Source organism: Hypomesus nipponensis, chromosome 2 (genome assembly GCF_054491055.1).
Source record: "Hypomesus nipponensis isolate SF chromosome 2, ASM5449105v1, whole genome shotgun sequence".
Classification (NCBI taxonomy): Eukaryota; Metazoa; Chordata; class Actinopteri; order Osmeriformes; family Osmeridae; genus Hypomesus; species Hypomesus nipponensis.
In genome coordinates, this window is record NC_140362.1 from 8,069,049 (window position 1) to 8,083,288 (window position 14,240).

Here is a 14,240-nt window from a genome sequence, read left to right on the forward strand (position 1 = left end):
GTGAAAGTGGAAGGTTTTTCCCTCCTTCACTCGTAGTGCACCAGCTTGAGAATACAATGTCATGTGACTGGGCAGAGGGCAACGCTGACGTTTTGGTAGCAAAATAAATTAACACAGAACTGGATGATATCGCAATTTAATTGTATTTAACTTAACTAATTATGGGCTTATTGTATTGATGCAGCCACACACAAAAAAAGTTTATTTAGGCTCTTTCTCCAGAGGGACAGATCAGCCAATCAGGGCAAACGGGCTGTTGCCCGGGCAACAATAGCATGTACCTGTGCACGTCCCTGAAGACGAAGACATGCCGGGGAAGTGCACATTTAATGCAGCATGGAAAATGCTAGCCTGGCTCTGCCCTCTTACGTACTTCCGCTCAATTTGGATTTTGCTTCTGTACTAGGTCTGGCCATTCGGTACGCAAGTCAGATTTTTCTGGTTGATTTTTCTGCTGGCGAATCAGCGAACAGAGGGAGTGGCTGAGAACGATGACGTTGATATTGTGCGCTAAGTTGTGTTGTAGTTCTGTAATGGCGGCGGAGAAAGATGTGAGCGAAGCCTTTCGGTCCGTTGTGGCAACACTGCCGAATATCTATAAACTAAAGCCGGAGCAAGAACAAGTTTTGCTGAGTTTTGTTGGTGGCCATGATGTTGTGGCCCTCCTCCCCACGAGGCTTGGGAACAGTTTGATTTTCCAGCTACGGCAGCTAGCTCTGTTACAGTAGTGGTGAAGGAATTGGCGAAGGCGAATGGTAGCAATTTGATTATGGCAGATCAGAGTGGCTCTGGGCAGATCAAATAGTTTTAAACTTCAGAGTACCCGCCTACAAGTAAGTCAACGCTTGTCAATGGAGCGAGGCTAGACTCTCTGTACAAATGAAATGTACGAGAGTCTGGTTAGGACCAGGATAGGAAAATTAGCCATGTAAAAATTGGCTTCTTGAAGACCCAAAAAGTGTGCATCGTGCACATTGTAAACTATGCCACAAATCCCTCAATTTCAAACATGGGCGAATCGGCACTGGAAAGTCACATGCAAGGGGATCGTCATGTCAGTGCAGTTGCACGCAGTTACACCATCTGTCCGAGAATATTTCACCCCCACAGTCCCAGAGTAACAGGTAAGCATTTGAATGTTGTGATTTAATATTTTCTGTTTAATTAAAGCACCATCTGTTTTTTTTCTGGCATTCTTTGGTTTGTGTTAGCATATGATCATGCTCATCAGGCTAGACTACATTGTTTTGACGTTAGCCAGAGTTAGACTGGCTAACACTGTAACACAGTGTGTTCAGTGTTGTTTTTGGTGTAGAATGGAATGAAATACATCAGGGAGGACTGCTTTTTGTAGATACAAGCCTGCTGAAGATAGCCAAGGTCTCTGATTTCTCAAAGCAAGCCTGTTTCATTCGTCATTTGCCTGGCTCAGAAAACAACCTCCGTTAGCCAGGCTAGTTTAGCCCCGTTTCTGACTCTTTAAAGGTCTCTGACAGTCAGAATGACTGTTTACTGGCAAAGGTTGCGGTGGTCCTTGGCCAAATGTGTATATTGACTGGTTTAGAGCTAAATACTCTTGCCAGAGCCTGGAATCAAACCAGTGTGTTGATTGATTTTGCAAGGGTCTCCGGACATTTCACACTGAGGTACGCAGTAAAAATCACTGTTCGGATTTTCCCGCATCAACAGTTGAAAGAAAATGCTTCACTTTGTTTTTGTATGCGGTAAAGTTGTCGCAATACGACGGTGGGTCACAATGACTGATGGGTCAGAATGACCCGAAGAGAACACAAGGTTCAAACGCCCAAAATGCTCATAATAATAATAATAATGTTATTGTTGATTGTGTGAACTAGCTGGGTTTGCCGGTGGGTTAGCACAGCAGCGAAAGTGGTGAGACCTGTTTTCCAGTTTAGTCAAGTGACGTTCGACATATACCCCAATTTATTTGTGTTTTTCATTAAGTTGTATACTGTATTTTGGATACTTAATAATTTGATTGATAAACAATTTTTACAAGATAAACAATAGTTTAGTGCAAGACAGTCATTAGAATGCATTACAATAATTATTTTGTAACTGTTACAACCAACACTGCATGCTTGCTAGATTGCCATGACTGAATACATTTGGTGTAATTTAATTTGTACATCTTTTGCAGAACCCTAAACCTTGTGGAACATCTGGAGACTTGGGTCAAAAACAATGATACTTGGCGGGCTGAAATTCTTTGGACTTTAACCAGATATTTGTGAAACGCTGCCCCCTCCTCCCCCAGTTACTACGCACTAAATGTTAACAAAAATATTTTTTAGACTGCTACACGTTATACATAATTGGAAAGCTACGATTCTTGTGCTTCCATTGAAATAAACCAATTCAAGATTAACTCGCAACAGCAAGCACCGTCAACGTTTTTGTCTGGTGACCGTTCCTTCTGCAAAGTCAGAAAAAAGTAACTACTTACCTACGAATACTTCGGAATGTTCCAGGTATGCACACAACCCATCAAAACCTCATCTGCGTATTCCCAAAGGTCCAAAATATCTAACCATGTCGAGAAGTTGTCCAAACAGTGAATTATGTCCACACATAGCCACGATCTTGTTGCTTAATTCTTCCTCACCAATTATTTTTAGTTCAGTCTCTCATGCACTATCGCTCATAGGAGGAGATGTGGGTCGAGTAGAAACGTGGGGATAGCCTTTAAATGGCCGCTACATTCTGACCTTTCGATTGACATCTTGTTCGACCCAATAGGAACTTCCATTCCCCGTTGACAGCCTTCTAAAGCCAACTAGGTCTGTGCGTCCCCCGCGCCTGTGTCCCCCCCCCCACACTCGTTCTTAACCAATATCTCAAACTGGCTTTGACTGGCTCTGATATAAGCTTGTTAGCCTTGTAGCTTAGCGCTAGCTGTAAATGGCGATACCCCATTTGTTATGTTTTGGTGGAGCCTTCAAAATAAAAGTCGATTGCGCAATATGGTTGACAGAATCAGTGCCAATCCTGGGAATCAGATAAAAGCACTCCAATTTGTTCATGCTTCAGTTTTTGTGTTTCAGTAATACTTATGTGGGATTTAGCTATTATATATGATAGTTCTAAGTACCACCTTTCATTAGAGATAACAATTATACCTTTTTATCCTAAGAAGTATCGAGGACCGGTTCTTTTTTAGAACCGGTTCCCAGTGAACCGATTCCTTGGAATCGTCAGCCAAATTATTTAACGGTTCTCTGTGTAGTTGCGCATGCGCAAACTTTTATAGTTTATTCAGACTGCAGCAAACATGGCAACTATGCAGAAGTGTTCTAAAGTTTGGTTGTATTTCACATGACAAAATGACAACAACGCCACTTGTAACGGGTGTAAAAATTATATTTTGACGAAAGGAGGGAATGCAACATATGAAGCATTTGAACGTACAGTATGGAATGAAGTTACTGGAATGTTTCATGCATGCAGCAGCGCAGCTAACGTTCGTGCTTCATCTGTAACTATCCAGGGTGGAGCTTAACTTCTCAAAAGTGATCACAACAACTTGTCACTGTGTGAAGCAATTTGCCGTTATTGTTTGTAGTCGATCAACTTATCTTATGTCCCGTCGTTTGAAACATACATTTTGGCTCCGGCATTCGTCTCCCATTATTGATCACTTCATGTAAATTATTGGAGGGCATGTGTTATCAACAAACGTTCACGTTCCATTTTTCATGGTCAAATCATATGATATGACTAGGGCTGTCCCCACTCAGTCAACTAGTCGATTTTCTGGTCGATATGCTCTTGGTCGACTAAGATTTTTTTTGTCGAGCTGCCGTATGGCAGTGAGAGATCTGAATCCCGCTTGTGTCATCATTGCTGAATTAACAAGATTAGATTGTAGATTATTGAAGACTAATAAAGCAACTCTATATAAAAATATATAATTTAAAAGAAAAGGTGTTACTATTTTCCCTTTCGTTAATCTGCGCTTTGTTTTGGTTTGGTATTTTGCACACGGCATGAGCACAATTGGCTGCAGAACTACAAACTCTGCCGTAGCCTACTTTGTCGGTGTTATTAGTCAAAATGGCAAAGAAATCTGTGGTATGGCAGCATTTCATTAAAGTACATTTACAAAGTACCGGGTGAAGTACCTTGAAAAAGGTTGAATGCAAACTGCCAACAACGGTTTATTTTTCATAGTTCAACGTCGAATATGATGTAGCCAACCACCTGAAAAACGTAAGTTGGCCTAGCCCTACTTCACTCATGCAAACGCACTGGGTTGAAAATGAATATGCATATTAGAATCACATCCAAATCGAATTACATTATCTTCTCTGGCCAAGACAACAGTCTTTCTCTGTTGCACCGTTCCCCAATCAGCTTCTACGCAAGTTCGCATGCTGCAAGTTCAGGCAGTGATAAGTGCGCTCTGATGATTTGCATGTTAGACAAACAATATTTTTTATTTGTAGTACATTGTAAGAGATACTAAATACCATCGGCATTCGGTTACAACAGGACTGGTGATACGAGTCTTATTATTAGTAGGCTATTAGCGGCTGAATCTGCAATGTCCAGCAACCATTAAGTCAGATTGCGAAAATGTTTGTACGTTTTTTAGTTTTTGTGAGAGGGGGTAAAAAAAGCGTTGCAAATTGATAAGACGATTTTCAGACGTTTTAGTCGAGTCTTGGTCGACCAACAAAAATCTTAGTTGGGGACAGCCGTAAATATGACAGTGTCAAACATTGGCCATTCTGTTAAACAATATGCTCGCTCAGTTATAGAATCTTCCATTTTCAGCCAAATTTAAATAGAAGTGTAGAAGATCAGGAACGGAAAAGTGTTTATGTATACATACTGTATATGGTGTGCAGCATTATAGAAAATTAAAAGAAAAGGGATCGAAACAATAAGCAGGAATTTATAAGGAATCGGAATTGTTAAAATCTTATCAATACTCATCCAACATTAGAACGAGTTCTAATGTTTCCAGACAGTGTGATAGCAAAATTGTTTGCTTGTGGTGAAAAGAAGACATCCTACATGGTAAATCATGGCATTGCTCCTTATGTAAAGCTGCAACTGCTGGAAAAAGTGAAGATTCAGGGTATGTCTTGCTGTTTTGATGAATCTCTTAACAAGCAACTTTAGCTGAAGCAGATGGATGTGCACATTTGGTTTCTGGATTCAGTTACAAACAAGGTCTCCACACACTACTTAGATTATGCCTTTATGGGGCATGGTACGACAGAGAAATGTCTGGAACATTTCAAGCACTTGACAGAACAGCTTGATTTGAGTAGTCTTCAGATATCAATGGATGGGCCCAATGTAAAATATCAAAGTATTGGCTGAATGTACAGACAAATAACTGATTGATATTGGGATATGTTCCTTACATAGTGTACACAATGCATTTCAAAATGCCTTCAAACTAATTGGCACATTGATAACCAGTTACCTGCATTTTATCGCATGTTTCATGATACACCTGCTCAAAGGGATGATTGTCAAAAAAATTGGTTCATCACTGTTTACAAAGAAGTTCTGCTCTCACAGATGGGTGGAAAATGTTGAGGTTTCCTCGAGTGTTAAAGGTGTTGCCTTATCTAAGAACCTTTGTGAAAACAGTAGAAGCAGACAAAAAGTTTACCAATCCAAAGTGTAAAACATTCACAGTAGCAAAAGAAGCTTATGAGGATCCACCACTCCCTGCAAAATTGCATTTCTTTGTCTATGTAGAAAAGCATGTGCAAGGCTATCTACAAAAGGATCAGACTGATAGCCCCATGATCCCATTTATGACCTCAGACTGGGTAGACATGATCTCCGCTGTAATGAGTATATTACTTAAAACTAATGTTATGGAGACTATGACAGACCCACTGAAGATGTCCAAGTATGAAATGAAAGATGAGGATGCATTAGGTCTGTCCACAAACAGTGATCTCAGACAAATGGTGGGGAGAGTGAGTGAAAGAAGAATTTGGGAATTCAGAAATAATGGAAGACGGTGTTTCCTTCAACTCTTAAAGAGACTTTTGGGGAAAAAAAACATTCGCTCAGTTTTGTGAAAAACTACCTGTCTCAGCCCCAAGGCCATGGCCTATGATCCTGATGGATGTGAACGAAGGTTCAAAAGGCTTCTGAACCATTTAGTTGACCTAAAAAGATTTCCAGAAAGCAAGTGTGATGATGCTCAAATGCAGTACACAACCTTCATTAAAGAAGAAGTGGCTAGAAACCTGTCAGTTTAGGGACTTTAATATCCAGTCACACACTCTTGACCATTTTTCTCAGAAACATTGCAGGGTAAAGCTGAACCCAAATACCTATGGCAGGTAGTGTGAACTGTGCTTCTTTTATTACATTGTCAGGCTACAGTGGAACGAGGATTTTCTGTGAATGCAGCCATGAGCACCGAAAACCAAAAGGACATCAGCTATGCATCATAGAGACTTGTTTGTGATTGTCTCAAGTGTTGGAGGAGTTAAGAAAGTTCAGATCACTCCCAGAATGATTGCCAGCTGTAAAGCAGCATGACAAACATATGAGGGTTCTCTGATCAAGCAGAGAGAAAAGAGAGCTAAGAAGACCAAGAGGAGGAACAAAGACAAAAAAAGAGGAGGCTTGAATCTGACATTGCCCACTTGGAGCTAGAAATAGAAAAGGCAGCCACTGAAGCTGAGACATCGTCCAAACCTAGAGAATGCATAATTAGATTTAATAGTTGTAGAAGGTCCCTGAAGGACAAAAAAGATTAACTTAAACAGATTTGTTAAATCTGCCACAACCTACACCACTTTAACAGGGCTTCAGTTCAACGTGCTATTAACGGCATTAACGCAAACCCATTTTAATGTCTATTTTGTTATCGTGCAATTAACATTCTTTTTGGCCAAGCAAACGTTAGTTTTTTTTTTTCACGTTGTTGCAGAAACTACTGACGTTAGAGAAACTACAACACTGCACCGAAACTAGCTAGACCGGAAACAAAACAACAAGCACGGCGGGGAATCGATCCGGCAACCTTCTGATTACTAGCCCGACTCCCTCACCGCTCAGCCATCTGACTCCCTACTGTTGTTGTGAACTGCGCTATAATCTCAGCACGTCCAGTCTGAAATACTACTTGATGGCCAAGCACGCCCCCTCATCAAAGCCAGGCGATTGCAATGTTGTTTTCAATAAAATAAACTAGTGCTGTCAAACGATTAAAATATTTAATCGCGATTAATCACATTAATGTCATAGTTAACTCGCGATTAATCACAATTAATCGCACATTTTTATCTATTCTAAATGTCCCTGATTTCTTTTTGTCCCAATCTTTTCAAATTTTAATGCTCTTATCAACATAGAAAAGTGGTTAGGATTGCTTTGTGCAAATATCTTTTTTATTGAAAACAACATTGCAATCGCCTGGCTTTGACGAGGGGGCAGAGAATTCGCATCAGCTGTGTGCTTGGCCATCAAGTGGTATTTCAGACTGGACGTGCTGCGATGATAGCTCAGTTTACAACGACAAAACACACAGATCACTGGTTTGTCAATAGAACCATTTGGCAACTTTTTAAAAGCAAACTTTCCATTCAGAATCTTATTGGCATCCATTTCGGCATCTCGCGCTCGTCATCCACTCAAAACGTAACGTTAGCCTACTACCAGAGAATGTCTAATATCCGTAAACGGGCTCTGCTACTATACTCTTTAGCCAGCTCGCAAGCCAAACGAGTGTTTGGCGTGCCTGTTGTTTTGTTTCCGGTCTAGCTAGATCCGGTGTGGTGTTGTAGTTTTTCTAACGTCGGTAGTTGTTGCAACAGCATGTGAAAAAAACTACAAAGTTTGCTAGGCCAAAAAGAGCGTTAATCGCGCGATAAAATAATTGACGCCGTTAATTTGGGTTTGCGTTAACGCCGTTAATAACGCGTTAAACTAACAGCACTAAAATAAACATTTGCATTAAGCAACCCGATCCACTTTTCCATGTTGATAAGAGCATCAAAATGAGAAAAAATAATGGGACTAAAAGAAATCTATGGACATTTAGAATAGTTAACACACGATTAATCTGACATTAACACACATTTTTAACTGACATTCATGCGATTAATCGCGATAAAAATATTTAATCATTTGACAGCACAAATTATTTTATGTAATTTGTACTGCTGTTACTTCACTGTTATGGTACTGAATAAGAATCTAATAAGTTAATGACCTCTTTGTACCCACTCTTTAATGCACAGAAAGTACTGTGACTTTTATGTTCTCATATTTAGAGTTGCCACAGTCATTGAATACTTTAATGTGCTGTACCATCTTGTTTAATTTGTATTGATCTGTTTTCCTTTTTTAGAATTTAAAGTAAATAAAGTATATGTTTGATGAATGAGATCTCTTATTGTTGTCCACAAATAGTGGTTGAAAAGTCCTGGAATTTCATCATACAGTATCTGTACGAACCCTGATTTGTTTCTCAGTGGACAAGCTTTTGAGCAGCGAGGACGGCGGCGGCATCTTTGACGATCCCCCCGCCATCACCGAGAGTGTGATGATGCCTCCGGACCATGGCGATGAAGAGGATGACTTTGACAACCTCCAGTCCCGTAAGTCCACAGTAGGGCGGGAAACGACTCATGTGATACTTGATGTGTAAAACCCCTCAAATCACCTTTTTTGTGAGCTCTTCATCCGCTGAACAGATTATTTATGGATATCCTTGTGAAACATTCTTAATCTGACACTGTGAATGAACATCAGATTTGGAGTCAGTCTGAAACTCCCCTGTTGTTTTGTCATAGCCGGACCAGACAGCCCAGACTCTGGCCCAGCTGAGCCCCTACCTACCATGGCAGACCAGACAGAGCAGACCACCCTGGTCCACAATGAGGAGGAGGCCTTTGCTTTGGAGCCAATTGACATCACTGGTGAGTTATGTCATGCCTTGTTTATAGTTTGTGTTGTACTTTTTGGAAAACCCAGAGGATTTATGGGGCTGATTTGGGTTTGTGTCTTTGTGTCACATCCATTAGTGAAGGAAACAAAGGCGAAGCGTAAAAGGAAGCTGATTGTGGACAGCGTGAAGGAGCTAGACAGCAAGACCATTCGTGCCCAGCTCAGTGACTACTCTGACATCGTCACCACCCTAGACCTGGCCCCGCCCACCAAGAAGCTGATGATGTGGAAGGAGACTGGAGGGGTGGAGAAGCTGTTCTCCCTCCCTGCCCAGCCACTCTGGAATGGCAGGCTGCTCAAGGTAGCGCACGCACACACTTGGAACAACACCTACTCTGAAGGGTTCCATTGTCAACGTTCATGTCTTGGATGGGGTGTGTGTGTTACCAGATGTTTACCCGCTGCCTGACGCCCCTCGTGCCAGATGAGCTGAGGAAGAGGAGGAAGGGAGGTGAAGCTGACAGCCTGGATGAGTTCCTGAAGGAGCTGGAGAACCCAGAGGTGCCAAGAGAAGAGGCCATGTCCCAGCATAGGGATGTCATTGGTATGTTGCCGCACGCAAAACTCAGGGCAACCATTTTGGTCGCATATGCTCCTGAAATTGTCTGTGCGAGCATCAAAATTTATTTTGAGTGTATTATTGTTAGTGATGGGCAAATCGAGACTTTTTGAAACACTGAGACAATTGAAACATTGGAGTCGGGGCCTTTGAAACGCTCAACCTTTACTCAACAACAAAATCTGCTGGCAACTACGAGTATGACATAACTAACAATCTTATAGCTACTTCCACATCGTGATCTTATCGAATACGCGAGCGATCGCTTTCATGTAACAATAGAAATAAGCCCAAATATGATTTTCAAACAGTTTAAGACGATAAACTCAGTGTAAAGTTGTTACATATACATATATATGCTATATATTTGTTTAATACACACAACAGCACACAGACAAATCAACGAACAGGATTTTGCTACTGGCACACAAGTAACTAACGTTTTCTAACCAGGGCTCGACAATAACAATGGCCCGGGGCCAGTAAAAAGTAACGTTGGGACAATTAAACTAGCTACTCACTGGCCCGATTGGGCCACTGCAAATTATTGATTGGAAAAAAGTTTGCATTGTAGAAATTTACATCCTTCATATGTTTTGCTATCTGCTAAATGCATAAATAACTTTGCAGCTCGTGGGACGCACAGTTGGCAAATCAAGAATAGTGAGTGACTACTCAATACATTATTTTAACAACTGGCGCGAGACAATAAAGTGAAGATGGCAGCAAAGTAGAGCTACGAGCTCAAACGGAAGCAACTTTTTTTATGGAACGAAGATGCGCTGTGTCGTCTGTCGTATGTTCCCATATAAAGCAGAAAAAAGTGGATATTTTACAGAGGCACCAACATTTTCGAAAACAATACCTGACCAGCCATGCTAGCAGACAGTACCTGTCCATCTTCCAGGCCGTTGACCATGCTGGTTAGGAATTTAAATGTAGATGCCCATCGTGTTATTGCACGACTTATACCAACGGCCTATCACGTAATTAAGACAGGCCAGCCGTTCGCCTCGTTCCCCCAGGCTATTGAACTGCAGCAGAAGAATGGTGTCGACTTGGGTACTTAGTATCATACTGATGAAATGCTATGGGGGGGGCAGTAAAAATTGTCTTGGGGCCAGTAAGTTTCAAACCTACTGGCCCGATGGGGCCAGTGCCAAAATGTTTTAATGTTGAGCCCTGCTAACTGTCTCAAACTCTCTCAAATCTCACTTGTCTTTATTTGATTGGCTTAGAGATGGTTTTGGGAGTGGTGATCCCGCTTCCTTCTACAGAGACACAAAACATTTTTTGCAAGTACACATCATTTTCTACAGAGACACAAATCTTTTTTACAGAGCTCCCTTCTCCTGGCACGAATTTAGTCACGCCATAGTCTCACACATTTAAAACCTTTGTGGCTTTGCCGCCTCATTTTATACCCCGACACGTCAGAGTCTTTTGGCAAGTACAAGACAGGTTTCGTTCAAGAAAACGTTTCAAAACACTGACACGTAACCGGAAGTGTTTTTAAAACCCGTCTCTAAACGTTCGATGCAGTGAGTGTTGAATGTGTCGGGACAGTATCGACACCGTAGTACCAAGCGGACCATCACTAGTTCTTGTGCAAATGCAATTAATTGTTATGGTGCGACCTATTTTAATTTCTTACAAAACGCTCGCTAATTAGCCTACAACACAGTATGTGCCTGCTGTGAGCTGATACAGTGACCGGTCCAACGTTCCATAACATATTAAACTTCATCTTTACGTTCTAAACTTTTTATGCAGATTTCAGATTGGTTAATATTAGCCGTCAATCACTGCGCTCAGTTGTCATGTGACAAGGAGCTAACTAGCGCGCAAAATGAATCCAGGACTCAAGTCTTAGGCATTTGCCATGAGACTCATGCATTTCAACCATTTCTCACACAACGCTTGATATTTCTCACGCTGAGAAGGGTAATTTTTCTGCCGAATTGAGAGCTGTCAAGTTATACAGCCAATCCACCCCCCCCCCCCCCCTAGAATTAATATATATTAATTAATATTCGGTGGGTGTTCCAACAAAATCTACGTTGGGAGCACCAGTGCCACAAAGTAAGAAAGTTAATTTTTAAAGCCCTGATACACACATACACACAGACATCATTAATCAGGTGGTGTTGGAAGGTATGGGACGGGTAGGGTATGGGTAGACTGGGACATTGTACTTGAAGGTGTTGGAAGTCTGGAAGGAGTCCTATGGATGTGTATCTTCTCCCCCCTAGACCAGACCATCATGGAGGAGCCCAGTATGCTCCAGGCTTCAGCCATGGAGGGCAGCAGGACCACCCTGGACGAGACCGTCATGCCCCCCCCATCAACCCCTCGTGGGGTTAAACGCAAGGCCCACGATAAAGAGGCCACCCTGCCTGTGAGTCTGTGGTTGTTGAGAAGATAAAGAATGAACTCAAGCAGTCATGGCCAAGCGGCAATATATTAAATGTTGTGGCAATGCTGTCACTTCTGTTGTAAATATGTGAAGGATTAAATGCTTGACGTCGCCCTTTACACCTTAAGAAGTTAGCGGAATATATTTTGTCATTGCGCATTATTTTCAATTTTTGCTGCTGAGAATGCCAAATAATTGATTCTCAAGTTTATTTGCCATTTGTAACAACACGTACATTTGAATGATTTGTTCCTACTCCTCTTGAAAATTTCTAACCCTGTAATGTGGTTCAGCTGTTAAATGATGCATCTGTGTGCTCAGATGGGCTCCCTGGAGCAGGCGGCCGAGCGCTCAGGGTTGTCCCAGAGGCTGGAGCTACCCCAGGTGGACCTGCCTCCAGAGGAGAGCTTGAACCTCACTCAACTTGTGCCTGAGCTGGACCTGCTGGGAGACAAGGAGAAGAAGGACGACAGTGATGAGGAGGAGGTGAGAAAATCTAGGCGGATGGTATCACCCACTACTGTTATTTTTCAGTCATTGCGTTAAGAAAGGCAATAACTTGGTTTATGGTGGTTAATTAAATTAGCTTGAATCAAATCTGTTGGGAATTCTACATTTCTGCAGACAATTTATAGTTGGTAATAAATTGATTGGTTTAGAGTGCAGGGGAATAAAAGGATGCCTTATTTTTCTTATCCAGGAGGAGGAGGGTCAGGGTGGAGATCAGGACCAGGAGGAGAAGAGATGGAACAAGAGGACTCAGCAGATGCTCCATGGTCTTCAGGTAAAACACCTAACCCTATTATGCAATTATTATTGAGTTGATCTATCTCATAAAAGGTGATGTGATCATTGTTTTGGTTTGTCATGAGACTGAAAAGAACAGTATCTTAGTGTATTATTTCCTGACATTCTACTTTCACATACATAATTGCTTAGTAGTCCTTGAGGCAGGAAAAAATAAACGTTTTGCACATTATTGCTCCAGTGGTCTGGAAAGCAATGTTAATGAACCCATCTGTATGTCTGCATCTCTTCACAGCGTGTCATGGCCAAGACTGGTGCAGAGTCAGTCAGCCTGCTGGATCTCAGCAGGAATAACAACAAGAAGCAGGCTGCTGCTAAGTTCTACAGCTTTCTGGTTCTGAAGAAGCAGCAGGCCATCGAGCTCAACCAAGCCGAGCCCTACAGTGACATTATTGCAACAGCTGGACCAAGATTCCACCTAATTTAGACATCACACATACAAAGCTTTGCAACAGTTTTTACTGAACTCGTATGTTTTTATTTACTGTTTTGTTTCTTGTTGGCTGAGCCCTTTGTCATTTTTGTTCAACATACTGACTTTTTAAGCCTTTTACTGTATCAACCAACAGAATCATGCAGTGTATGTTTCTTTCTTCATAGTGAGAAGGAGTTGGTGTATTGGGTATATTTATATTTCAATTCATATTTTTCCTTTTCACTTTTTTGTAAGCTTGCATCCACAGTACATTCATCCCTTGTGTGTACTTTGTAGTTTACTTTTCTAAAGTCATTAAATGCCTAACTTTGGCACAGATTAAGAACCCTTCATTTTCATAAATCATGTACTTGTTGCAAATATGCTGTGAAAAGGTACTGTTTTATCATAAAATACATTTGTAAACTTGCATCACCCAAGTTCGTCCTCCTTGCACTTCATATGTCTTGGTTTTTGCAGTAATGCCAAATTAAAATTATTTGTCCATAATTCGGCTAATTTACAACTAGCATTGCCTCCTTTAGATATTTTATTTTGGCAAAATGTTCTGTGGCATTGTTTTTTTGTTTTTGTACCTCTACATTTTTCTTTTTTTGCATTATATCATTAGTCATTGAACATGTTACAAACTCTTATTGTTTTTAGTGTATGGTTAGTTGTTGTGATACACGTACAAATTTGAAATAAAGGCTTTTAAGTACTTTTGGTTTTGTGATCATTCAACATTGAAGCGATCCCTGACGAGAAGAGGAAGATATTTAAGAAATTCATATACACTGATAAAAGCATTGACAACAGTACAATACCGAACACTAGTGCACAGTGTCTGTGATAGTCGGTGATTAAGATTTCAGTGGAACAGATACAGATTACTTTAACTATGTAGTGCATGTGGTAATTGGTGGCGCACACAGATTCCTGGAATTACAGATAGGGCACAGTGCCCCTGATGTCTGTGACGCATTTAGGTGGTGGGATGAGGCTCAAAATTGTGCATTTGAATGATCCCTGATGGAGGAGCTAGATTTTTCTGTATCGCTTTAAAACGTTTCTACAACCCTAATAAA

The 14,240-nt window shown here is 41.2% G+C and overlaps 1 protein-coding gene across 3 annotated transcripts in view; it reads left to right on the forward strand.

The window, feature by feature from the left end:
- The window catches only part of LOC146300646 (double-strand-break repair protein rad21 homolog A-like), an 83,335-nt gene extending 69,462 nt beyond the window's left edge, over positions 1 to 13,873 (forward strand). For all 3 annotated transcript variants that reach the window (XM_084704125.1, XM_084704117.1, XM_084704109.1), the window contains exons 7-14: positions 8,481 to 8,606; positions 8,802 to 8,927; positions 9,033 to 9,256; positions 9,346 to 9,499; positions 11,767 to 11,912; positions 12,252 to 12,416; positions 12,631 to 12,714; positions 12,973 to 13,873. In XM_084704125.1, coding sequence (XP_084560251.1) covers positions 8,481 to 8,606; positions 8,802 to 8,927; positions 9,033 to 9,256; positions 9,346 to 9,499; positions 11,767 to 11,912; positions 12,252 to 12,416; positions 12,631 to 12,714; positions 12,973 to 13,164 — 1,217 coding nt within the window. In that variant the 3' untranslated portion in view covers positions 13,165 to 13,873. The remainder of the gene's footprint in view (positions 1 to 8,480; positions 8,607 to 8,801; positions 8,928 to 9,032; positions 9,257 to 9,345; positions 9,500 to 11,766; positions 11,913 to 12,251; positions 12,417 to 12,630; positions 12,715 to 12,972) is intronic.
- Positions 13,874 to 14,240: the final 367 nt, after the last annotated feature.